Raw genomic sequence first — 27640 nt, 5'->3', positions numbered from 1 at the left:
ATGGCTGGGTTACCATCACAGTAGAAAGTTTTGTTCTGTGTAGCAAGAGTAGGGTTGTTACCTCTGCCTGCCAGGTCCTCTGACACACATACGAGTATATGGTTTGTTAAATTCAGTCACACACAAGAGTAGATGGTTTGTTAAATTCAATGTTTTCTGCTAATGAAAATAGTCTACATTGGCAGCAACTGGAAAGCAGCAAGTGCCAATCACGGTACTATCATTTGTATTTATGGTACTAAGATTTATATCATTTATGAGTATAGCAGAAAGCGTCAAGCTGGTTATCTATCCTGTGAAGTGTCCCAAATCCACAGAGAGAGATCAAGTTCCTCAGAGCAACTGACCTCTGCATTATTGTATATATACACACAATGTCTCAATACTCATATTCGACTCTGGCCTGTATACTCATATTGGACCATTCTTTATGGAGTCAAGTATCAACTCATCAAAAAATATAACGATTTTTGTTACAACTGATATTTTCCTTGTAAAACATTAACTGGTCGAGTCAATGATCATCACAGATTCTCTACTTTCCAAATCTGGGAATGAAATGTATGCACCAACCTGGTAAACACAGTACTATCATTAAACAACACTGTATATTTAAAACATAGTCTTGCCATCAAGTGTTTGCCATTCCATACTTTATAGCCACTGCTGTAATATGTTCAAGTCCAATCCCCATGTGCCTACCGACCACTACACAGCACTCTTAAGAACACAATACTAAATCTTGGCTACCTGATACAAGGAAAAAATCTCCTCCTACACATGAGCCACTACTAGACCCTAAATAGTCTGTTGATGACGAGACGCCACTCAGCAATGGACCAACTGGACTATTTTAAGTTAGGTGGTGTAGGTACTGTCATTGGTTACCATAGAGTGAATGATTCACTTACGCATATACATAACTCACTACATTGGATTGCTAGTGTGAGGCCACAAAACATAGGGTAAAGTCTAATGAACCATGCTATTCAACAAGAATAACACTCCAGATTTGCCGAGTTGACTGTGTAACGAAGTTAAGTATTTCATCTCTCCACATGTGTCATTCTCTGCAAGAATGATAATTCAGAAGCTAGTGTGCTCACACACCTTTTGCCAAACACTTACACAGCAGGTGATGTTATTAACAATAACAAGTTCTGTGGTTTGGGTCCTATGCAACACCCTGTTCATATTTTACTTAACCCTTTCTTATAAAGTTGGTATTTTATAATTTGATGTACAAGTAATAAGGTTATATTGCTGGAGAACAATTTTTGTAACAGTCATCAATGGCAATACAACATTTTGCTGTAATTGTTGGCTGTTACTAAAAACTGCTCTGAAATAAGGCACTTACAATCACTGTTTCTCTCACAGAGATAACATGTGGCGGTGGTGATCACGATTATCACCGTCATCATCATTTAAAAAGAAGAAGAATATATTATGCCATGTGTATTCCATTTGATTCCAACTACAGAATCTTTTCTACTAATGGAAACTGACAACACGAGAGAAATGAACAATTTTCTACTGGTAAACAGGCAATTTCAAGCACAATTTCCAAGACATTTCATACCAAATACATTCCTGCTGCTACTACTACTTTATTACTACTAATACTGGCATGGCAACTACAAAGTGGAGTCCGTAGGTCATCAATAATTATTATTCTTACATTTTGCAGAAGTCGAGCATGCGCCTTCAGAGCCATCCCTGAAACTGTGTGTTTCTAGGCTGCCAATACAAATCCATAATAGGACAGTAAACTGTCAGAATCGTCAACTCCAACAATCGGCACAAGCTGCCAACAATGTAAGCAGCAACATGTCACAGAGGGAGTTTTATACTACTTAAGCAATATGATGCCGTATGTTCAGTATTACAGCAATCACAAGACCACTGTTAGAGGACACTCATCCTCTCATATTTTTCATACCACATTATCTCTATTTGCTAAAAGTATGTGTCCAATGGCAGCATACTAAGGTTCTCTTTTTGACATGCTACTAATAACAGCTCTTGTCAAAAATATTTTCACATCAGAATTCTGGCTGACTATCTCTGAACACCTCATGCTCCAGATTTCTCTGGGGCCTCCAACAGCAAAGGTGCTGTCTTTGCATTTCAGTGACCGTCTCTTCATCTTCTTTCTCTATATTTATTTCTATTTTCTTGAGTATAAACTATTTTACTGATGTATGATTTTTCTTGGGAATTGATAATGTGTGCTGCACATTTGATAGAAATACAGACACATGTCGCTTTTTAGATACATGGACGCATTTGTGAAGAACTTAAACTGATTGAAAATGATACAATATGTATTAAATTAAGCTACCTACTGTTGTGAGTGTGTGAAAGAACTTGTACGCTGCTAATGCCATTTTCAGCAAGTTTTGATGAAACTTCTAACAAAATATGCACTTATCACTAATAGTTGACATCAAATGTTGATATTAACATAAAAATGCACAAATTAGCAAATGTGCAATACTGGGCCATCTCACATACTTTTTGCTTCTGAATCTATAACACAGGAATAATTCTAAACAGTCTGCATTATTTCAGGAATTTTTCCACTGCTGCAAGGCTCCAAAATTATAAACAAAAACCAATTTGTGTCGTCAGTGATTGCTTCCATTATTATTATTATTATTATTATTATTATTTTGTGATGCAGCTTGGCATCATCCAAGCAGATACTTACACTGAAGCACCAAAAAAACTGGTATAAGCATGTGTATTCAAATGCAGAGATACGTAAACAAGAAGAACATGGTGCTACAGTTGGCAATGTCTACATAAGACGACAAGTGTCTGGTGCTGTTGTTAGATCAGTTACTGCTGCTACAATGGCAGATTATCAAAATTAGTGAGTCTGAATGTGGTGTTACAGTCAGCGCACAAGTGATGGAACATAGCATTCCGAGGTAACAATGAAGTGTGGATTTTCCCATACGACCATTTCATGAGTGTACCATGAATATCAGGACTCCAGTAGAACATCAAATCTCCAACATTGCTGCGGATGAAAAAAGATCCTGCAAGACGGGACCAACGACGACTGAAGAGAATCACGCAATGTGACAGAAGTGCAACCCTTCTGCACATTGCTGTAGAATTCAATGCTGGGCCATTAACAAGTGTCAGTACGCAACCCATTCAACAAAACTTCATCGATATGGGCTTTTGGAGACGAAGGCTCACTTGTGTACTCTTGATGATTGCATGACACAAAGCTTTGTGTGTTGCCTGGGCTCATCAACACTGACATTAAACTGTTGGTGACTGGAAACATGTTGCCTGGTCGGACGAGTCTCGTTTCAAATTGTATTGCGCAGATGGGTATGGGTATGGAGTCAACCTCATGAATCCATGGACCCAGCCTGTCATCAGGGACCTGTTCAAGCTGGTGGAGGCTCTTTAATGGTATGAGGCGTGTGCAGTTGGAGTGATATGGGATCCCTTATACATCTAGATATGCCTCTGACAGATGACACGTCTGTTAAGCATCCAGTCTGATCACCTGCATTACTCAACTATCAAAATTGCATTCCATGCTCATTGCCAATAAGCAAGAAATTTTTGCCTTGCACATCCTACAATAGTTACATATCAGTTCCAGTATTTTAACTGAAAATGACTTGGTTACACTGCATTCTGTTGCTACATGAATTTTTTTGATTATGTTTACAAATAAACAAACAGAAATCATTGCACATTTATGGCAAGTACACTGAGCGATGGTGTGCACACCGAGTCTAAAGCAGAGACCACAACTGCAGAGCACAGTATCTAAGACACTGCACTGATGATCAACAGCCATATCCAATTAAGAATGAATTCTCAAACTGCAATTGTGGGTCCACATGAGCTGTAGAATTTTTTATAACAAATGAAAATTTGTACTGGACCAGGACTTGAACCTGGATTTCCCGCTTGTTGCAAGCAGTCCTCTTACCCATTTAGGCTATCCGAGAACACCTCCAGGAGTGGTCCAAATCCCCATTTGTCCTGGTGTCTGCTCTCCATTGTACTTGCACCATATTACCATAAGTCCCACACACCTGCTGTCTGCTCTCCACTGTACTTGCACCATATTACCATGATTCCCACACAGGGAGAGAGACTGTTTTAGTTCATCATTATGGGATGAATTACTGCAGTGCAGTTTCTGAGACTGCTCTGATGATGAACAGCCACATTCAATTAAGAATGAATTTGCATATTGTGATTATCGTTCGGCATCAGCTATAGACTATATCTGAACAAATGAAAATTTGTGCAGGATTGGGACTTGATTGTCAACATGTTTCAGACACTGAACTGCAATATCTCATGCCATAGCAAGCCAGTGACGAGAGGAAACAGTGTCTCACCCTGTGCAGTAGTCACAATAATAAAGTATGAGCACAAGGGAGGATAGGCACGAGGACAAACTAAGATTTGGGCTGCTCCTGGAAGTGCCAAACTGGCTAGGGTGACTGATCATGAGAAGCGGGAAATCCAGTTTCGAGTCCCAATCTGGCACAAATTTTCATTTGTTCTGAAATACTCTACAGCTAACATGGAACCATAATCCCAGTTTGTAATTTCATTTTCAAAGACCACCAGCTACCTCTTTCCTGCTACAGCAGGAATTTTGCATTGACAATGCATAGTAGACCTACAAAAACACACAATGACGACTTTCCATTTGGTTAATTGTGTCACTTGAGTGATTATGTTAAGATAGCATGGTGTTTCAATATATTATTTAAGCTGAAAGTAATAAATTGCTAAAAAGGTTTTGTGCTATTCTACTGACTTTAATAGCTTGTTTGTTTTCAAAAGGTAGGATCTTGAACAATATTGATTTGGCTATAGTAAATAAATATGTACAACCAACTGAGTAATTGAGGTGAAAGCAAACCTGCATATTCTCTTTGCAGTCTCCAATCACGAATTACACAATTCAGCTTGTTTTTTATGTATCATCTGTTAACACAAACCGAAGTTGCCCACCAAACTGGTGAACATTATCAGCTACTTCACGATACAATGATGGGCCAAAACAGTATGACCACTGCCCATTGCGAGGCTGTATACTGCCTGGTGGTGCTGAGAGCACATGACATGGTACGAGGAGTATATGAACGGAGCAGAGATGAATGAGGAATCATTCTAATGATGATAAGTGGCACAAATGCAAAAATCTGTCAACTTAAGTGACTTTGACAAAAGCCAAGTTGTTATGGCCCAGTGCTTGAGAGAGAGCATCTCAGAAACGGTGAAGGTGGCTGGCTTTTCACATGCTACTGTCATGTGTATCTACGGAAAAATGGCTGAAAAATGCTAAAACCATGAGTAGGAGACAAGAAGATGGACGTCCACCCTTCATGACAGAACATAGGAATTGGAGGCTTGTCTGCTCTCTAAAACAGAACAAGCGGCAAGCTGTGACAGATCTGATGGCAGAGTATAGCGCTAGCACAGGCTGTTTTGGAGCACACCATTCAGTAAACAGTGTTGAACATGGTGTTCTGCAGCAGAGGGCATGTAGGTTTTCACATGTTGCCCCAAAAACATCGACAATGATGATTACAGTGGGCATGAGATCATTGAGATTGGACCGCAGATCAATGTAATTGCATCGCATGGTTGGATGAATCCTGTTTATTGTTAAAGCAGGTCGATGGCCGTGTCCATATGTGCCACCACCCAGGTGAACGGCTGCTTGAAACATGCAGCATGCCATGGATGCATGCCACTGGGAGCAGTATTATGTTCTGGGGGACATTCACCTGGGCTTTCATGGGACCTTTGGTAATAATTGAAGGTACCATGACAACAGTGGACTATGTGAACATTATCTGGGACCACCTGTGACCCCTTATGCTTGACGTCTTCCTCAATATCGATGGTATCTTCCAGTAGGATAACTGTGGCTGCAACAAGGTTAGAATCAAGTTGCAGTGGTAGGAGGAGAATGATATTGAACTAACTTTGATGTCTCGGCCATCAAATTTGGCTTATCTGAATCCAAAACCAGGGACGCTATTGGGCACCAGCTCTGCGCCCACAAACTAACCATCCATAAATTGCAGGAAGTGTGTGACCCTGTGCATAGGCATCTGGTGCCACAAACCTCTGGAAATGTATCAAGTACTTTTCAAATCCACAGCATGCAGCATCACTGTTGAATCGCGTTCCAGAAGTGGACAAACACACAATGTTTCGGCTCATCAGTGTACAAACACCGGAGCTCTGTGCTGTAGTGATCAGCTGTAATCACCCACTACCAATAAATTGTGTATCTACGGTACCCTAAGAAGAATGCAACAGAACTGCTTGTTGCTTCTTTGCGGACAATTTAGAGAGCTGTGTCGTCCCAGACAGTTTGCAGCTGTCTGCATACGATCAGCTTGGTCTCTAGATGAACAACAATACATACTCTCCAACATTATTGTGTGTGAAAGTGGGTAAGGGAACATCTGGGATGGATGCAAGAGATCTCTTCACCATAAGTGCAATATCTGGCTGATGTGTTATGATCACTGTAGAGGAGCATGTACCAAGCACACCTCAGGCATTCAGTCCCAGGTTCAACAGAGAGATGGGTCAGACATGTTTTTGGATTAGTATGATCTATGGATGTTGGATATCTCTCATCATTATTTAAGGTAATTTGATGTAGTAATGGATCCTCCAACCTATTCTTGAACACCCTACAATCTACATTTCAACAATGAATCCATCTTTCAAAATGACAGTGCACGAGTACAAGTGTCACCTAGAGAACATCTTCCTCCCACTGACAGAAATCAACCAAACGGAATGCCCTGCAGTATCTGATGTCATTGCATATGCTTGGGACCAGTTAAAAAATGCAGACTGCAGTTGCACGAATGATCATCGCACACTGTATGACCTCAGCAGGCCTGTCATCAAAGGGTAGGATATAAATTCAAGCAGCAACTCTTTGACCATCTTGTGGACAACAAGGCAAGGATGATCCACACCTGTTACAAAGCACAGGTAGGAGAAACACAGTACTGTATGCTACTCAGCAGCAAATTTTGATTTCACTAAACTGTAAGGGTGTGCCCTTTAGAACAGGCTGCTATTATTTTACAGTAAGCTTATATTTTTAGTTTCATAAGTGATATGCCCTCAGATAAGAGACTACAAATATTCCCAGTTACGCAGATGGTGCAGAACCACTTTTGACAAATTTAAATTGAAAATTTTAATGAAACAATGTTCAGGCCATGTGCCTGATTCAAATTAACTTTAAAATAACTAGTTTGATTAAAATACTCCGATACCCAAAGAAATCTTTATTTTAATGTTTCATTTGTTGGCTTTTCCTTTTCGAGCTACTTCTTATGAAATTCTTCCACAAATCTGTTTATTTTGTAAGAAAATTGGAAACTTTTTAAATTTTTTGCCATTCTATTTAACAGTAATGGTCTTCTATATCAGGGCATCATAACAAAGATACCAATCAAATAGCATTTCAAATGGAGTGAGAAAGCATGAGTTATAGAATGAACATAATCATGGAGCATCTTTTGAAAAGAACAAAGTAAATTTCATTCTCATACTTCTCCAATCCAACTTTGCGCTCCTCCTTTAATGAAGTCATACGTCAAATGATGATAAACTCAGATGTTCCTTCAGGATAAAGGTGGAGAGAGATATGAGATAATCAAAGATGCCAGAGTGAAGCATTTGAAATTATTATTTGTAAAGTTTTTCTACGCAACAGAGAAAAAATAAGAGGCTCAGCAGTTGTCCATTATGAGAGATGAATGACATGTTTCAGGCAACATTCTTGCCAATCTTCTTCTTGCTTGCCTGTGATTTTACAGTTTTTCTGGTGTTCAGTAAATGTTGGAAAGGCACTGAAATGGCCCAACATAAAGCTATGCGTGTCTATCAGAAGATCGACTGCACGGCTTTTGTGTAACTGTATATATAAGCAATGCGGCTAGAGCAAATCTATCTTTTCTTGGACATAAAAAGTGCTTTCTTCCATTACCAATTTTTCTATTTAGATTATAAATTACTTAAGATATTTATTTATTAAGCTAAATTATAATAGGTACTTGTCACTAGCAAGTAATTTTTTTATACTTGTGAACGTAATTTTGTGGCCTACATTTTACTTTAATTGAAGAAGTGCCATGTTACTTTTGACTTAACATACTGAAGCATGGCCAATGCCATCTTGACACTGTCAACCTTGACCAACAACACAACAAACAGTGTGCTGAGCCATCATGACATGCTCATATGGACTAATGTAAATGACTGACAAAACACTATGTTGTAAAATAAAAAGATAGCCCATGATTTTGGTTCAGAACCAACTGTGAAATTTCTATGATTATCCATTCAATGTGTCCTTATTCACAGTTCCAAGAGAACAAGTGAAATCGGTGGATGTAAGTCATTGAAATATCTGCAAATCTCTACCTAAACAAACTAGATACCTTAGCATGAAGTAGTATGAAGAGAAGAAGGAAGAAAGCAAGGAATGAAAATCAGGTATTTAATATCTCATTGACAATCAGGTCTTTACAGAAGAACGCAAGTACTGGTAGCACAAGGGTGGAGAAAAAAAAATCAGCCACCATCTTTTCAAAGGAATAATTTTGACATTCACCTCAAGTGATCTATGGAAGCCCTGGAAAACCTAAATCCAGATGGGCCGAGAAGTATTTGAATCAAACTTTTCCCAGTCCCGAGAAAATGGAATTTTCTCTGGTCAAAAATAATACTATCAACAGAATCAAGTCCCAATTCTGAAAGCAGGTTTATGATTGAAGAGCAACACTCACTTTTGAGTTCTTAAGTCCCCTAGAACTTAGAAATACTTAAACCTAACTAACCTAAGGACATCATACACATCCATGCCTGCGGCAGGATTCGAACCTGCGACCATAGCAGTCGTGCGGCTCCAGACTGTAGCGCCTAGGACCGCTCGGCCACCCCGGCTGGTTGCTATTTATACAAACCTTGCATATTCCACAATATACAAACGTAAGAAAGTTCAGGAACATTTGAGAACTAATAGGTACATAATGACAAGTAATTACTGATGGTCTGATTTGAACTGACGAGCCGCAAAACGCCAACCAGTGATCTAACTGCGCAACTCGCAGCTTTCGCTCTCTTGGAGAAACTGCTACCTGCTGTTTCAGGAGTTCTCATAGGAGCCTATTACACAAACCCAGTATCTGGACCTTGTCTGTGTGGCAGCACTAGCAGTTGCTCATGTTGTCACATCCTCTTCACTACCATGAGCATTGAGTGTAGCTCCTCCAATGAAAGTTTTGCGATAGTTGTGCTGGTCTTCAGTTCCCTGAACAAGAAGCGCTCATCATCTATGTGCACCTCAGAACTGTAGGAGGGCTTCATATAGAGGACATGAACGACAGGGGACATGAACGCCATTCTGTCTTCCTAATGAAGGTACATAATCCTCAACACTCTATGTGACATCCAATAAGCAAAGAATGATATGATACAGCCCAAAGTAGTGCTTTAGTGATTTATCTGATAGTCCCACAATCCATGTGGACCAAAAAATCCATATTGAATCTGCTGGCTGTATATTACTGGCTGGCACTTGGCACTAAAATGCTCTCGGTCTTTTTCCTGGGCGTCCAGGATCTGTATGCATGCCAACTGTCTTGCTTCTTCGGTCCTGGCAGATGAGGTGCTTCATGTAGTCATCCTGAGAAGTGTCCTGTTGAAATTGGAACAGTGTAGCCGCTGTTGTTTTAGCCTTACAACTGTGGAGTAGAATTAGCAGTGTTGAAACCTTTAGTGTCTTGCTTCCCTTTATTGTACGCAAATGTCACAATGGGCAGTATTTTATAACAATCATTCTATTCGATATCAATGTATATTGAGAGCATATCTTATTACAGTGTTCTGTGAGACTATTTGTCTATGCGTGGTAGGCAATCACCACCTGGGGGTGATGTCACAACGTGTACTTACCTCTCATATTAGTCTTCACTGGGAAACTATCAGAGATCATCAAACAGTGTGCTCCGTGAATCAAAATGCTGTCTTCTACAAGTAACCTGGCAATTCCTGCTTTGGCTGTTGGCACAGCTTTGGTAATATTATAGCAGGTGAGGTATTCAGTGCAGTCAATTATCTATTGACAATTATTTGCAAAGTTCGGGAGCCTCCCCAAAAGGTTGACTCCAATTTGATGCAATGGTGCTGCTGCAGGTAGAAATGGTACCAGGTGCCATGGAGGTAAATGCAGCATATGCTTCTGCCATTGGCACACTTTACAGCAGATCACATAGTGTTTAATGGATCGGTAGAGATCAGAGTGATAACTGTGTCTGATCCTATCTAAAGCTTTCACAAATCTCAGGTGAACAGGTGCTGGAGTGTCATGATAAAACTCAGGATAATAGGCCATCAATTAATTGGGATGAGAAGCAACCATTCCTGGCATGTCAGATAACAGTTCCTCTTGCATAATATTCCATTTATTGATTGGATTTCTCCTTTGATCAGTTCCTTATTCTTCATAGCTTCAGCAATGCAGTATCTTCCCTCTGTTCAGCAGCAAAAACTGACATTTTGTCTATGCTGCTTTGTTCCAAAACAGGATTTCTTGAAAGGCAGTCGGCATCCTTGAGTATGTGTTAACATTTCTGTACCACTGTGACATCGTGTTCATGAAACCTTAGCATCCATCTGGCCAGTTGACCTGACAGAGGCTTCAGGCTACTCAGCCAGCATAAAGAATTGTGGTCTGTAACAACGGAGAATGATTCGACAAATAGACACATCAATAAATTATTGATGGCCCTAACAACTACAATGCATCCTTTGTCAGTTTTAGAGTAGTTCCTCTTGGATTTGGAGAGTGCTCAGGAAGAATAAGCAGTCACCTTTTCACCACCTTTGTAGATTTGTACCAGAACTGCACCCATCCGTAGCTGCTAGCACTGTTGTTAATTCTGCCTTGTCATTCTCATCATGCAATGCTAGGACTGAAGAAGACATTAGTGCCTCCTTAAGTACAACGAAAGAACTTTCCTTGTTCCATGAAAATTTGGTGTCTCCCTACAGTAATTTTTGCAAAGGATGTGCCTTGGTACAGAAGTCCTTTATGAATTTGTCAGTAATATGAGCACATTCAAAACAATATCTCACATCATAAATGGGCTCAGGATTTGGAAAATCTGTGACTGCTCTTATTTCTTCTGGATACAAATGGACTCAATCACCATTCACTACAGGCCCTATGATTTTTATTTCTTGTACGGGGATGAAGCATTTTTGTTTGGATTCAGATGGAGGCCTGCAGTCTCAACAGAAGCAGCTTGCCCACCACACATTCGAAGGTGGCTGGAGCTTTACATAGTCCAAATGGTGTAACTTCGAACTCTTAGAAGTCATCAGGAGTTACGAAGGCACTATTTTTGCAGTCCGCCTTCTCAACCTTGATTTGCCAGTAGTCTGTTTCCCTCTCCATAGAAAGAAATACTTTGCTCCTCTCAAGCAGTCTACAGTGTGATCATCTAGCTAGTCAACGCAGAAATGCCATATGCTATCCTTCTCATTCACAAGGTTCGCAGAAGAGGAGAAAGAACAGTCTGGAGGTTCAATGACATCATCTTGAAGTATATTCCCCACTTCTTTTTGGATTCTTCAGCCGTTCAGCCAGCAGCACTCTAAATGAGCACTGGCTAATTACTAGAGGTTGCCCAGTGTGGATGTGGTGTTTTACTGTAAGCTGCTTGGTCTCTCTTTTTCCCATTCCACTTTCAAAAGCATCTGAAAACTGGCACAATATGTCTAACACTCGCCGATGCTGTTAGTTAGGCTAACAACTGCTCAGGACAATGTTTCTTATGTGTGCTTTCTGAAATATCTTCACCAATCTGGAGCTCTGATCTTCAACAGTCTATGACTGCTTGTGATGTCTGCATGAAGTCCCATCCAGGAATAACATTACAACTAAATTCTGATTAAATGAATTTGGAGGACTGGGGTTTTCAACGATAGTTACTCTTGCTAATACATGTTCCTGTCTGCTGGATGTATTTACTATTTGAGACTGTCAGCACAATCACTTTTACATCATGGAACATAATCTTCTTCAGTTTGTGATGATAAGCATGTGATATTACAGAAAAGAAAGCCCCTGAGCCAGCTATCACCCAGAAAGGTTGGCCATCAATGAGATATCTTTACATTTGGTGAATCACTCATGAGGTTTTTCATCTCTGGCAGCCTCAACTCCATAGATGGTCACTTCTCTGTTTCCCTGAAGTTGGTGACTAGGTGAGCAGCTGGTATTGCTGCATGGTAACAGGGGAACAGCTATGGCATGCTGAGAAGCGACCTCGTCCTGGGTATGGCATTCTAATTTGTCAGACAGGTCAAATATAATCATCTGCAGTTGACTGGTTTGAATAGAGCTGTCATGGTGGCTGATGTCTGTCAGCATAATAGTCATAATTGAAAACCTTCCTTTTCTACTGTAGTGTAACAAACGTGTCCATGGCACCCACAGAGGAAACATACTGGTGGGTTGTTTTGTGTGTGTTGTTCTGTGGGGCATTATATTTGGTGGAGGAGTTGGTTGTACATGCGTTGGCTGGGTGCTGGGTTACTGTTTGACAGCTGCAGCGTACGTCAGAGTTGACCAACTCCATCCTTCCTGGAGTGTTGGAATAGTGGTAGAGACTGGTGCTAACTCCTCCTTCAATTTTCTGTATTACCTCTTGCAGTATGGGGGTCAACATTTGTGGCAGGTATCTCTTGCTTACTCAGCCTAATAGTTCTGGCTGCCATGAAATCCTGTATCTCTCTTCCTACAACCACGTATGTGAGACGTGAGGTCATGGACATTTTCCACAACTGCCACATGGACCACTTTTGGGAGTCAAGTCATACTTCTTTCATTCAACTCTTCTGTTGTATCTTCTCGATGTGCTGGCACCATTTGATGAATTCCTCTGTTGTTGTAGCATCTTTTACCAGAAGAGCTCTGTACATGTCTTCATCAAGCGTGAGTTTTTATTAACTACTGTCATATTTGGATTCACAATGTGGAATAGGTCTAAAACATTTTGTATGTGTAGGACTGTTTCATTTCCCCATGACGTTGGGTCCTACTCTTCAACTGTAGTTCTGCTGTGTGTAATTGCTGTAGAATGCCACCAAATGTTGTCTTCACTTCCACCTGCAATTTATCCTGGTTATGGAGCTTCTCCTGGTTGTTCTTGAACCACTGCTGGGCTGGGCCATCCATGTAAAGACAAACATTTGCTGAACACACATCTTTCTCACACATAGTGTTTGGTGACTGTTGAATCCTTTTAGCCATTCTACTGGGTTCTAACCTACTTTTTTTTTTAACTGATGAATGCCTGATGGGCATCTGATGTACTGCTGTTTTCTAATTTATTGGTCACCTAAATATGAGTATATGGAGCATGGAAATTATGTACTGCTTGATATTCCAGTTCCTATCCATGTATGTGATGGCTTTTACATAGCACAACTGCAGCCACAGTGATGTATATGTTTTGAAGCACCTGTCGCCTTTCCATCACACAATGTAACATCATAACCAGAATCGAGTCCCAATCCAAAAGCAGGATCATCAATTAAGTACAACACTTAGCACTAAAAGCATGTTTCTTACAAACACCAATGTATACCAGAACAAAACTGAACTTCTGGGTGGAGACTGCAGCTATTTATAAAACATTAAATATATACAAATGTTAGAAAACACAAATTTTGAGAATTCATAAACACTACATGACAAATAACTGTGGTTCCTCGGGTTTGAGCTGGTGACTTACAGCATGTCACCTTGTGATGATAACTGCTATGGGGCACTGCATACAGCACAACTCACAGCAATATGAGAAAATATTCAGCAACATGGAAAAAAAACTTTAAATTAGGATTTCCTGAGCCATTCATTGATGAATGAGCTGCTGTGCAAGTACACAAGTCATTTGCACCTCATATGTGATAGAAAACTTTTAATGAATTGAGCATGCATAGAGTTTTCAAACTCTGAAATGTAATGGGATGCCTGATACTGCTGGTAGCATCCATCTGAAACCCTGGTAAAGAGCTAACTGCTCAATCCTATCACTGAACATACTACTCTCACATATGACTCTTCATGACACACATATCTTTACATAAAAAGAAAAGGGAAAAATGAAGTCAATACAGGACTTGCCAAGACCCGGAAGTGTGGCTGTAACAGCAGTTTAGAGTTCATTAAGTACGTCATCAGTGGGTCGACTCAAATAAAAATTACTGTTTATGATTAAGTTGTATTGAGCAAACAGGTGGAACACTCCTAATAACAGCAACCCACTAATTCTTCTTTGAATCACACAAATTAAATATGATAAAACTGTACATGTGCTGGAAAGAAAACTCTGAACTCTATTTTGTTGTCAACTTGGCATTCAGCAGCATCACATCTCTAAGACCTGCCATAAGATACCCTGCCTAAAAACAAGTTGTGTGGCAACACTGTGGGGCAAGTTTGGCAAACGCTGACTGTTCACTTTATTTTCAGACTAGGTAGTAGATTATTTGCAAAAATTCATTTGGTATTTCTTTGTCACCTTAATGAAATGTCCAATTCTCATATAGGATATGACACTGTGTTTATACATATATAACAGCAAGGTTATTTCATGAACCAGTTAAACCTGTTTTACCTATCACATTTTGAACTATCTGCATTCTAGAGTAAATCTTTCACTCTGTAGCAGAATGCCTGCACTTTTGAAAATTCCTCTCAAATGTAAACTGTCGAGTGCCTGCAGTTTTGAAACTACTTCTCAAATGGAAACTGTGCGTCAGATCAGGACTCGAACTGGGAATACCCTTACTGACTGAGCACTTCAGGTACGACACAAATTTTGCCCGTATACTTTTTGCATTAATTGACTGTTCCATTCGTTCTTGTGTTCTTGATAGAATATTTTATATATTATGAACGAAAACACACACACACACACACACACACACACACACACACACACACACACACACACACTGAAAACCAGTTTCCAGAATATTACACCAGTGTTCTGTGCATTTTCATTAATGAAGTATACTTTTTCCACTTTTTCCCCTTTTTCTTCAGTCTAGCTGCAAATGGTAAGAACAAAATGATAAGGAAGCCTGTATATTTCTTTTCCTGGTGTAACGGACTGAACAACATGATTTTAACTGCAATGAAATATGTTAATTTTTAATGTATTATTATCATCTTTAGGTCTTGAAGAAGTCAAATCCATCCCATGTGGGTGGGCAAAGAGCAAACATATTTCCATCTGAACTTCTAAGTTACTGTCAGTTTTATCACACTTCCCACGGCTGATTTATAGCTAAAGTCTAGTGTGGGAAAATTAGCTGTATGTTCTCATATTTGATGGATGTTTTTTATGTGATATAGCAGAGTAGGTGACAAACACATTGCTGCTAGTCCAAAAGAATGTGCCTATTTTTACTTACAATACTATGAAAAGGATAGTGGCTATTCACCATATAGCGAAGATAATGAGTCGCAGATAGGCACAACAAAAAGATTGTCACAAAATGAGCTTTCAGCCGGCAAGGCCTTTATCGAACGTGTACACACACACACACACACACACACACACACACACACACACACACACACACACACAATACGTGTACACACACACACACACACACACACACACACACACACACACACACAGTCTCTGGCAGCTAAAGCCAGACTATGAGCAGGAGTGCATGGTGGGAGGGGCAAATGGGTGCGGGTGAGGAGGAGGCTGTGATGGGGAGGGGGAGGGATAGTGAGGTACAGGTGAGGGACAGAAAAATGCTGCTAGTGGGAGTGGGAGTGTGCAGGGATGAGGTGGAGACAGGGTAGGGCAGCTAGGTGCAGTTGGGAGGTTAGGTGGAGGGCGGGGCAGAGAGTGGGGGTAGAAAAAAAGGAGTGAAGTGAAAAGACTGGGTGCATTGGTGGGATGGATTCCTCCCACCTACACCATCTTTTCTGAATTGCCACATCCAGTTGCCTCTCCCATCATGCGCTCCTGCTCGTCGTCTGGCTTCAGCTGCTAGAGACTGTCGTGGTGGTGGTGGTGGTGGTGGTGGTGGTGGTGTGTGTGTGTGTGTGTGTGTGTGTGTGTGTGTGTGTGTGTGTGTGTGTGTACTTTCGACAAAGCCTTGTTGGCCAGAAGCTCATTTTGTGATAGTCTTTTTGTTGTGCATGCCTGTGACTCAGCATTCTGCAGCATGGTGAGTAGCATCTATCCTTTTCATAATATTGACAAAATCATTTAATTGGATAGATAAAAAAATCTACTTACCAAGCGGTGGCAGAACACACACAAAAGTTGGTTGTAAGTGGCAAGCTTACGGAGCCAGTGGCGGCTCCTTTAGGCAGAAGGGTTGAAGGGGAAGGAAGAGGGGTGAAGGAAAGGACTGGAGAGATCTAGGTAGATTTTGGGAAAATCACCCAGAACCGCGTGGGATTAAGGAAAGACTGAATCAGGTCATGATTCCAACTGGCCAATTTTTGCACTTTCAAGTGCACCACCTTGTAGACAAGAATTTGCCTTGGATACTTTTGTAGCAAACTGCAGTTAAAAAATAAAGAAACCTATTGTCAATGAAAGTTGCACAGAAGTTTGTTTTTATTTAAATAGTGACCGGTTTCATATCTTAGTCCATTATCAAACCAACTTTTAGAACAGAGTATATAGTGTTATAATGTAACATATATGATACATAAGGTCAATCAAAGTACAAGTACAAATGATAAAATAATAACATACCACATAAGCATTACCGTAATGTGTGTACACTGGCCACCTCGCCTGTTTGAGTGGCTAAGTGCAATGCATTATTTATTTGACATTCCAATGCTGCATGCAGCAAAACAATGTTTTATGATTACTGAAAATTGTTAGGCAACTGAGGTAGGGGCACTGAAGGGCATATGCCAAGGGGAAGTTGTTTTATTTTACAAAGTTACAAAATAACTGTTGCATATAACCATACATAACACTCATTCTAGCTTGAAGTTAAAACACAGTCACAATACAAAAGGTGCACTTATAAAAGAAATCTTGCAGACACACAAGTATCATGCCTCATAGTGCAGCCAGTGGCCAGTCAACGTAACATTAATGTGGTGTCACCGCCAGACACCACACTTGCTAGGTGGTAGCTTTTAAATCGGCCGCGGTCCGCTAGTATACGGCGGACCCGCGTGTCGCCACTGTCAGTAATTGCAGACCGAGCGCCGCCACACGGCAGGTCTAGAGAGACGTCCTGGCACTCGCCCCAGTTGTACGGACGACTTAGCTAGCGATGCAACACTGGCGAAGCCTCGTTTATTTGCAGAGAAGATAGTTAGAATAGCCTTCAGCTAAGTCAATGGCTACGACCTAGCAAGGCGCCATAGCAATTGATAGTTATCGTATGAAGCATGTCTCATCAAGAACGATGCATACAAATGATGGATTAAAGTTAAGTATTCCAGCAGCTACGTACTTTTTTTTATAGCATTCATTCCGTATCCTGTTTCAGACCTCACGCCAGCCTGCTTGAGTTTAACGCGTGCATTTCGGCCTTCTCTAGCTATACAACAATTAAAATGACTGTAGCATACATAATGGTAAATAATTCAATTTTTTAAAATTAAAATATACAAAAGGTAGCATGTACAAAATACATAAGCTAAAATGTCTAAGACACTTAAGCAAGAGCATGATGAAGCTCCATTATATTTTTATTGACAATAAAACACATGGCACTGTGAGTACTACCATACAAATCTAAATTAATAAACACAAAACAGAACACATTTATTGCATCATCTATTGCATTATAGCAATAAAACATATATTATCATGCTTACAAAGTCCATTTGTATGGACCAGAACCATCCTGTTAGTGTCAAAAATAAAACAAGCCAGACCACATATTAAAAATGTACAAAGATTGCCTTGGAGTCCATTCACAGTGAACAGAACTATACCACTGCTAACACAGCCTGGTGTGCAAAATGAACAATTAAAGGGGTGAAATCAGTTATTGTCTTCTAAAGGCATGGCACAACTTTCACACCTAAAAAGTAAAACACCATCCTGGGAAAGAGGAGAGGGGAAAGATTAAGGGAGGGGGGGGGGGGGGGGGGGTAATATAATACAGAGCAGGATGGGGAGGGGGGTGGGGGGAAGTGATGGGGAGGAGGAAGATATGAATACTATACAAGGCAACATTGTATACAAAATGTAGGAAACAAAGACGTTGAGACAATTGGTCTAATTATTGTACAAACTGGCTTTTCAATATAAGACAAAAGACAAAATCTGACTTATTGGTCTCCTAGGTTAGACCATCTACAGCAACATATAAAGACACTTCCCCTATAATAAGTATTACATTCTTTCTTTCTTTCACTTCTTACTCGGACAACATAAAATAAGTATATAAAACAACCTACTGGTAACTATTATGCATAATTGCATAGATATATATGTACTCCAGCCCCCTACTTCGTTAACCAATGTCAGTGTTGTTGTTGTTGTCGTCAAACTAACATACCGGAAAGTTAATCTGGGGTGGGGAATAAGACAACTGTCCTCCTAGCCCTCTCACTTTTAACAGTTCTGCCAGATGCACATTCTGTCGTGTTGGTTTGATTGTAAAATAAATATCAACACTGGTAAATGAGGTCTTTGCGAACATATTCATTTATGCTATTATGCATAATTGCTGATAGTTTGTTTTATATAAATTATTTTACATGGTTTAATGAAGAAATAAAAAGAAAGAAAAATAAAGCAATTATTATATGGGACGTGTCTTTATGTGCTTTTGTAAATGGTCTAATCTAGGAGACTGATTAGTCAGATTTTGTCTTATATTGAAAAGCCAGTTTTTACAATAATTAGACCAATACTTTCAATGTACAGCAGTGTCCTGCTAATCCAAACCCTGGTAATCTGAATGTTCAGTTAATCTGAACATGAAAAATGTTAGTCTAAGTATGGAAATCTGTGCGGTAAGCTGCTGTACATACACACTATTTTAATTTACACAGTACAGTAAACATTTATTAGGTTTAAACAATGCACAACAATGAAAGAAAAGCTATAAAACTTACTAAAATACAGTGGGCATTTTATCCCTACTTTTTAGATGACAAAAACTCAGTCATTGTATTTGGCGTAACGAAGACAGTCTGTTATATGAAGCATAGTTGTGCCATCGTCTTCTGAACATCAAATCAGCAGGTGTAGCAGTGGGCTGTTGCTCCAAATAATGTAGCGCAAGGTCAAGGGCTTCTGCTGCATCACTGTGTGGCACCAGCTCTCCTTTGCCACTTTCAGGCTCATTGTCACTTCCGTCACAGCAGTCCACTTCTTTCTGGATTTGAATCACAGCAGCAACAAAATCAGCAACAGTAAGGTTCTCCACATATGCCCCATCTGCTGCCATCCACTCATCTATGTCTCCTCCTTCACATCCAGGGATTGTCTGTACCATTTGTAGCACATCTTCCTCTTCATTTTCAATTGGGTTGTCCTGAAATTCAAGAGATGTCCACAGCTTTCTCAGAGTATTTTCTGAAATATTCTGCCATGCCTTAGTGGCCCAATAAACAACATCCTTCACATTGGTCTATTTTATTTTGTCCACTAAAGGAATGCTATCATCTTGAATCAGCATTCTTAAAAATTGTTTCTGTAAATCAGTTTTAATGTTTGCAGTACGTCCTGGTCCATCAGCTGTAGAAGTAGTGTAACATTTGGCGGCAAAACCTTCGCCACAATTCCTCAGTGCTGGGGTGAGGTGGTGCGTTATCAATCAAAAGGATTGCATAGGGAGACAAGCGATATTTCTTAGAAAACTGTCGAACGGTGCGAACAAACTGGCTGTGAGACCATTCTTTGAACGGCTTACCATCCATCCATGCGTTTTTCTGGTTACGATAATATATGGGCAGAGACTTCATGTTGCAGTTTTTAAAAGCTCTGGGCCTAGCAGATTTGCCGATCAACATTAAAGGCAGCTTATGATTACCAGCAGTGTTGCTGCATGCTAATAAAGTCAAACCATCTTTGCACATTTTAAAACCAGAAGCATGGTCTAATTTTGATGCCAGGCTTTTTTTTGGCAATGCCCTAAAATTAAGGCCAGTCTCATCAGCATTATAAATTTGTTGGGGAGAATACTTTCCCTCTTTTATCATTTTTTCACACTCACCCAAGTATTCCTTAGCTGCATCACGGTCAGAAGAAAGCTTCTCTTCAGTAATTGTTAGCTGACGGATTCCAGTGTCGTTTTTTGAATCTGTCCAAACAACCCGTACTCGCACTGAAAGACTCACCACCATTCATTAACTTGTTCAGGTAAACAGCCTTCTCCTGAACCAGTGCTCCACTCAAAGGAGTTCCCCTTTCTCTTTCCTGCGTAAACCAAAGGAAAAGAGCTTCAACCACTTTATCGAAATGGGACTGCTTCAAAGTCTACCGGATTTAGGGTGTTTTTCCCAGATGTTGCACAGGACTGTCCAAGCTTCACTCGGTTCTTCTTCCAATCACAAATGGTTGCTTTATCAACACTCAGTTCCGTTGCCAGTTTAGATACATTCCCACCATTGTCTATCCACTTCAAAGCATTCAGCTTTTCTTTGAGAGTTAACCTTGTATGTTTCTGTTTTGTGAGCCAACCTCAGACACTTCAAAAGGCCTCAACAATGCACAACAACAAGGGCAGGGAGTGAGAGTGAGCCACTGTTACCACACTTGTTCCATTTATTACCATGGTGTACCTACTTATCTGCTTGGAATACTTCATTCTACAAACTCGTCACTGTAATTCCAGCTAATCCGGACAAATCGGTAATCCAAACAAGGTCTGGTCCCAATTAGTTTAGATTAACAGGACTCTACTGAATTTATTTATTAAATTCTGTTTACAATGTAGCTTTACGTAGTATTCATATCTTCCACCTCTCCATCGCTCCCCCCACCCCCTCCCCATTCCAAGGAATTCTTTGTTCATTTTTAATATATGGTCTGACCTATTTCATTTTTGACACTAGCAGGATGCCTCTGGTCTGCATGAATAGACTCTGTAAGTGTGATGTTACACAGTTTATTGTTATAAAGCAACAGATGATACAATAAATGTGTTCTATTATGTTTTTATTAATTTAGGTTTGTACGACAGAACTCACAGTGCAATGTGTTTTGTTGTCAACAAAAAATATAATGGAGCTTAAGTGCCTTGGACATTTTAGCTTATGTGATTAACTAATTTGAACTGTGTATCATCATATACACTACATTCACTTGTGACACTGATCAGCCATTTGTTGCACTACAAAGTATGATATGGAAGCACCTTGTCAAATGTACTTGTACTTTGATTGACCTTATGTATTGTATATGTCAACTGTAAAATGATACTTTGTTCTACAGGATGGTTTGGCAATGGACTAAGGTCCGAAACTGGTCACCATTTAAATAAAAACAAACTTCAGCACAATTCTGTCAGTTTTGTAATTTCACTGAATCACAGTTAAGTTGCTGTCTCTTGTCACTCAGAATGCTGGAAGTGAGGCCACCCATTGTGCTGAATTTCCTCAGGTAAAAACGACCTTTGCAATGTACTTCATAGTATTATATGCCAGAGGACTAGACTGGAAGCAAGCACAACAATCTCTACGTAACCCAATGAGACTTTTTAGTAAGAGCACTCAAAACTGCAAATACAAAGAGAACAGGAAAGAAAAGCAGATACAGTTACCATAGTGAGTGCTGGCTGATAAAATAAAACCAGTCTCTGATTCTGCTGGAAGAACCTTCACTGAAGATAAGATGAAATAATACAATGTCTGACTGTGTCACTTTTCCAAAGAAACTAACTTCACTATTAGCTAGCAAAACAGTGATACAAAATCCAAAACTGAAGGACCAACAATATTTTAAGGATTTGATTTTCGAGAATCCAAAGTATTCTGTCTTATTGGGACATTCCAGTGTGGAGAAGTCCCTCAAAATTTCACAACTTTTACAGATTTTCAAACAGAATAAATATCTTGAGTAAAATAGTATTAACCTGCCAAATATATTCCTCTAGTCCATTCTGCTGAATTCGTTTTAAAGTCCAACCATTCTGCTGAAAAGAATCAAACCACAAAAATATTTAATATAACAATAATTAATGTAATCTTAGGGTCTATATTTTAATCAGAGACATGTTTCCTTAATATGACTTGCAATAGATCTATTAAAATCTGACTACATTTACTGACAAATTTTTATTTCGCTTTACTAGCCACAATTTTTTCACTTTTGATGTCAGTTTCCTTCCTGCAGAATGTTATGCAAATCACTATATAAAACATTGCAAAAATCAAGACTCCTGACTAGAACAGCCACTGGATATCTATTGAAGAAACCATTTCAGTTAACTGCATCATAAAAGCTGAGAAAACTGTTGAAGTACATGAGAACATTATCAATATCATGAAATGTATGCTAGGAATGAATACATAAACAATGAAAATTTACCAGGAGCTACGGGATTTTAATTCCAATAATCCCAGAAAATGTGTGTATAATTTGGAAATTGAGCTAAGACAGGTTCCACTCTATAAGAAATATTTAGGCATTACAAAGCTGACAGTGACCAGCAATCATTTTCAAAAAAAGCAACAATACTTGAAACAAAGACATAAACAATAAAGAACATGTAAATAATGATTGTTTATTACTATGTAGTATGCGCTACGCCACATAGTTCCTGAATGTTCATAAATTCTTTTCACCTACATGAATCTTTTCTAAGAACCAATTAGAAATTTATCGACCTCTCTGACACTAATCTTTAAAACTCAATGTCGAATACCTGTTTCTGCGATGCAACCTGCTTTTGCAGCTGGTATGTTTGGTCCTCCAACTGCTTTATCTTTCGCATGGCTTCTTCATCACACAACTTCTTGCGCTCTTCACGTTTGTTTTCCTGTACAATTTAATGGTATCATTAGTCTCGCCTACCCCAAGAAGGAGCAGATGAAGGCTAATTAAAAGGAATATAATTAGTATTGAAGTAATGAGACAAATGCCAACAGAGAGTATATAGATTTGTAAAACTTTAAACAGAAAGAAACCAACATATAGAATATAAGACTGTTTAATATCACTAAAAAAATTTTAAATTCTATTTATTATATTTTGTGAACTGTCTGGTATCTTGAATAACAATTAAAGACAAGGTTAAATCTTTATATCTGTATCATATATTGAAGCAGACAGCTTCTCTTATTAATTCTCTTACATTTTTATATCTCCAGTTAAGTAAGGAAGATGTGGTGGTTGCTGCTGTTTGTTGTTGTTGCGGTCTTCAGTCCGAAGACATATTTGATGCAGCTCTCCATGCTACTCTATCCTGTGCAAGCTTCATCATCTCTAATATCTACTACAACCTAAATCTTTCTGAATCTGCTTACTGTATTCATCTTTCAGTGCCCCTCTACAAGTTTTACCCCACCACCACTTTCCTTCGATACTAAATTTGTGAACTCTTTATGTTCAGGATGTGTCCTATCAACCAATCCCTTCTTCTGGTCTGCCACACATTTCTTGTCTCCCCAATTCAATTCAGTACCTTCTCATTAGTTACATGACTGAGCTATCTAATCTTCAGCATTCTTGTGTAGTACCACATTTCAATAGCTTCTACTCTATTTTTATCTTAAATGTTTATTGCCCATGTTTCACTTCCACACGTGGCTACACTCCAGATCAACACCTAAATCTATATTTGATATTAACAAATTTCTCTTCTTCGGAAATGTTTTCTTGCCACTACCAGTCTACATTTTATACCCCCTCTACTTTGGCCATCTCAGTTATTTTGCTGCCAAAATAGCACAACTCATCTACTACTTCAATTGTCTCGTTTCCTATTCTAGTTCCCTTAGCATTACCTGATTTAATTCGACTTCATTCCATTATCCTTGTTTTCCTTTGTTGATATTCATCTTATATTGTATATAAGCTGTTCTATGATAAAGATGAACGCATAATTAGATGATGCCCAGTTCATAAAAGTGTGATACAAGCAGTTGAGGCATCTCTCTTCTTTTGACATTACTGGATAATGAATTGTGATTTTAAATGTTTGTCATGTATACTTTTACACTGTGTGTGTGCATGAGTACTTTCATTATGGATAGTGTCACAACTAGAAATCCAACATACATATCTTTGGAAAATTATCCTACAGGTGTGACCGATGAGGGGATGGCACCAGAGTCAGAGATGGGGGGAAAAAAGAAAGAAAAAAACCATTTGGGTACTAGAAAGTGATCACTGAAGGAAACTACGTGATTCTACCGCCACTGCTGTGATGCCTTGCTGTGTGTATGTTTCTAAAGTGTATTATTCGTACCCTTTTTATAAATGCTGTAAGTATCATTCTGGAAATGTTAGAAAAACCTTTTGATGAATTGAGAATAGGAGACATGGTTACTCTGATTTGGAAGAGGAGTTTGAAGAACCTGATAAAACACACACACACACACACACACACACACACACTTTCCAATACTGAAATACTCATCACTACAAAAGAATAGAGGATTACTTACACAGAGCTGATGAAGATCTGGACCCTAAAAATTAAAATTCACCTACATCAATACTACAAACAGTGCCTAATAAATGGAAAATGATAAATACAAAGCCATCAGGTCCTGAGCTAAAATGGAAAACAGTGGAAGTTGTACCTAATAATGTTGTGGTGTGCCGGCACCTCTTGATACCACAAGTTCATTTCATTGTTTTAGTTTATTTTTCCTTCTGAGATTATATAACTGATAAAAAGAAATAAACCAGTACACAGCTTCTAAAACTGAGAAGAAGAATTAAATTTGACGCAAACAGCATTTGGGAGAATTGGCAAATGACGACAGACAGCATATTTCCAGGTATTTGCATTAGTTCTTCACAAGTGCATGATGTAAAGGCCAAAGATAAGTGAGTACCAATTGAAAAACACACTCCTTTTCTTGCCTCTGTAAAGAGATATGATCACCTCAATGCAATCATAGTAATCAATCTTTTGCAATAATGATCAATATGTCTCGGGTACTTTTTCTTTTTATGTTGTGATCCGTGAGGTATCTTGAATGATTTTGAAAGACAAGACTAAATTCTTATATCTGTATCACATTCTGAAACAAACAGCTTCTCTTATTAATTTTCTTTTATTTTTATCTCTTCAATTAAGGTATTCCATGATAAACATGAATGCATAACTAGACAATGCCCATTTCATAAAAGTTAACCTAATGGTTGACGGATGTACTTTCAGATTGACAGTATGTATAAAGTTTCATGTCTGCATGAAAAACAAACTTGAGAATTGCAACATGACTTTTTTTGCTTGTGACATTTCTCCTGGTTATGCATTGAAAATGAAGGCGTATGCTGGAAATACGGCAATGCATATTTTGTAGTCCCTCCAAGTGCCGTAACGTCTAGTTTCAACTAGGTGTTATTTATTTTGTCATATGATGACAGGAGAAAATAAAAGACCAACTATCTGCAAAAAGCATATATATTTCTACGTGAAGTCTAGGTTTCAAATCCAGTCAGAAGCTTCTGCATACAAGTTGTGAAGGTCATCCATTGTCCCTTCAAATGCTCTGAGGGAACATTCAAATGTTATATATGTACTGTTTGCTGCTCTGAACTTGAAGAGACTTTCAAAAGTTCTTTGACAAAAAATTCACTATGTATTATTATTATTATTATTGTTGTTGTTGGTTGTTGTTGTTGTTGTTGTTTACCTGCTGTTCTTGGTCACCTAAGGGAATGTAATGTGAAAGCAGTGGGCTCCTATATGTTGAACAGGAAGGAGCACCACAAAAAATACTATTGTCAAACAGATACCAGAGAAGGAAAGTTGCTACTCATCATACATTGGAGACGCTGAGTTGCGATAGGCACAACAAAAAGATTCACACAATTAAAGCTTTCGGCCATTAAGGCCTTTGTCAGCAATAGACACACATACACACACGCGCGCGCGCACACACACACACACACACACACACACACACACACACACACACAAACACTCACGTAAACGCAACTTGCACACACGTCTGCAGTCTCAGAGAGCTGAAACCACACTGCAGACTGCAGCACCAGTGCACGATGGGAGTGGCGACTGGGTGGGGGTAAGGAGGAGGCTGTGCTGCGGCGGGAAGGGGGAGGGATAGTATGGTGGGAGTGGTGGACAGTGAAGTGTTGCAGTTTAGACAGAGGGCAGCAACACTTCATTGTCCGCCACTCCCACCGTACTATTCCTCCCCCTCCCCGCCACAGCCTCCTCCTTACCCCCACCTAGTTGCCACTCCCATCACGCACTGGTGCTGCTGGTCACAGTGTGGTTTCAGTTGTCTGAGACTGCAGACGTGTGTGCAAGCTGTGTTTGCGTGAGGGTGTGTGGGCGTGTTTGCGTGAGGGTGTGTGGGTGTGTTTGTTTATTGCTGACAAAGGCCTTAATGGCCAAAAGGTATAATTGTGAGAATCTTTTTGTTGTGCCTATCATGGACTCCGCTATATGGTGAGTAGCAACTCCCCTTCTCTAATACTGTTACATTCCATCCTAGATTTTCCAGTGTTTGATCATTTTAAAATACATCATAATGAAGCAAACTATCTACGAGTAAAGCTTTTAGAAACTTTACCACAAATAAAACAAATTCTTTAAAATTAAAAAGTTGGTGGTGTTTTATATAGGTAATTGAGTGAAATATGACTTTCGAAATAATTTAAGGAGTAAACATAATGAGTCACAGAATAGTAGACATAGTGAAGCATTTAAAGGCATGTAAACTAGTAATGTATGTGTGAGATTGTGTACTGTATAGTTATGGAAATAGAGTTCTGCCTTGAGCAAACAATTTTCTTCTTTAATGCTCATACACATTTTGGTGAAAATTCACCATAATCACTGGCTTCATTTTATTTTTTTAATATTACGTGCTGACGTTCATTTGGCAGCGTATCAACTGTGTAGCTGATATTTTACTACAGTCTGTCATCTGCAATTTTTATAGTTTCCACATGGTCACAGCTCTATGCAAACTGTACTCACCAAAATGCAATGTGTCCCTGTTCATGAAATATTCATCTCTTCATGACGTGAACAGTGACATTGTGCATGTTAGCAATTACATTTTGCATACAGGCATCACAGAGTGAAAACAACAAAAATTGCAGTTGACAAATTGTAGCAGAATATCAGTTGTACTGCAGGTGCCAGTCCGCTACATGAACATCAGCATGTAATCTTAATAAAGTAATAGGAGATGATGATGACATTTCATAGAAACATGTATGAGTGTCAAAGAAGAAAATTTTGGTTGCTCGAGGCGGAACCGTATTTCCATAACTACATATTTGAAAGCAAACATGAGCAAAATAAGAGCTCCAACTACGAGATGAATGTACTCTACGAGATTGAAATAGGATTTTTTTCCGAAAGTTACCAAAGTTCTCAGTATCGTTCATACACCTTTTGATGACTC

At 39.2% G+C, this 27640-nt stretch overlaps 1 protein-coding gene across 3 annotated transcripts in view; it reads right to left on the bottom strand.

Moving 5' to 3' along the window:
* LOC124613811 (E3 ubiquitin-protein ligase Bre1) overlaps positions 1-27640 on the bottom strand; it is a 286869-nt gene that overhangs the window by 50362 nt on the left and 208867 nt on the right. Inside the window, exons 13-14 of one of the 3 annotated variants that reach the window (XM_047142534.1) lie at positions 22945-23058; positions 22153-22212 (exon numbers count right to left, since the gene is read on the bottom strand). In XM_047142534.1, the coding sequence (XP_046998490.1) occupies positions 22153-22212; positions 22945-23058 (174 nt within the window). The remainder of the gene's footprint in view (positions 1-22152; positions 22213-22944; positions 23059-27640) is intronic. The other 2 variants (XM_047142541.1, XM_047142548.1) reach the window with 2 other exon arrangements.

Source organism: Schistocerca americana, chromosome 1 (genome assembly GCF_021461395.2).
Source record: "Schistocerca americana isolate TAMUIC-IGC-003095 chromosome 1, iqSchAmer2.1, whole genome shotgun sequence".
NCBI classification, from domain to species: Eukaryota; Metazoa; Arthropoda; class Insecta; order Orthoptera; family Acrididae; genus Schistocerca; species Schistocerca americana.
Note: the sequence above shows the minus strand (reverse complement) of the source record. Positions and strands in the feature narration are given on the sequence as shown.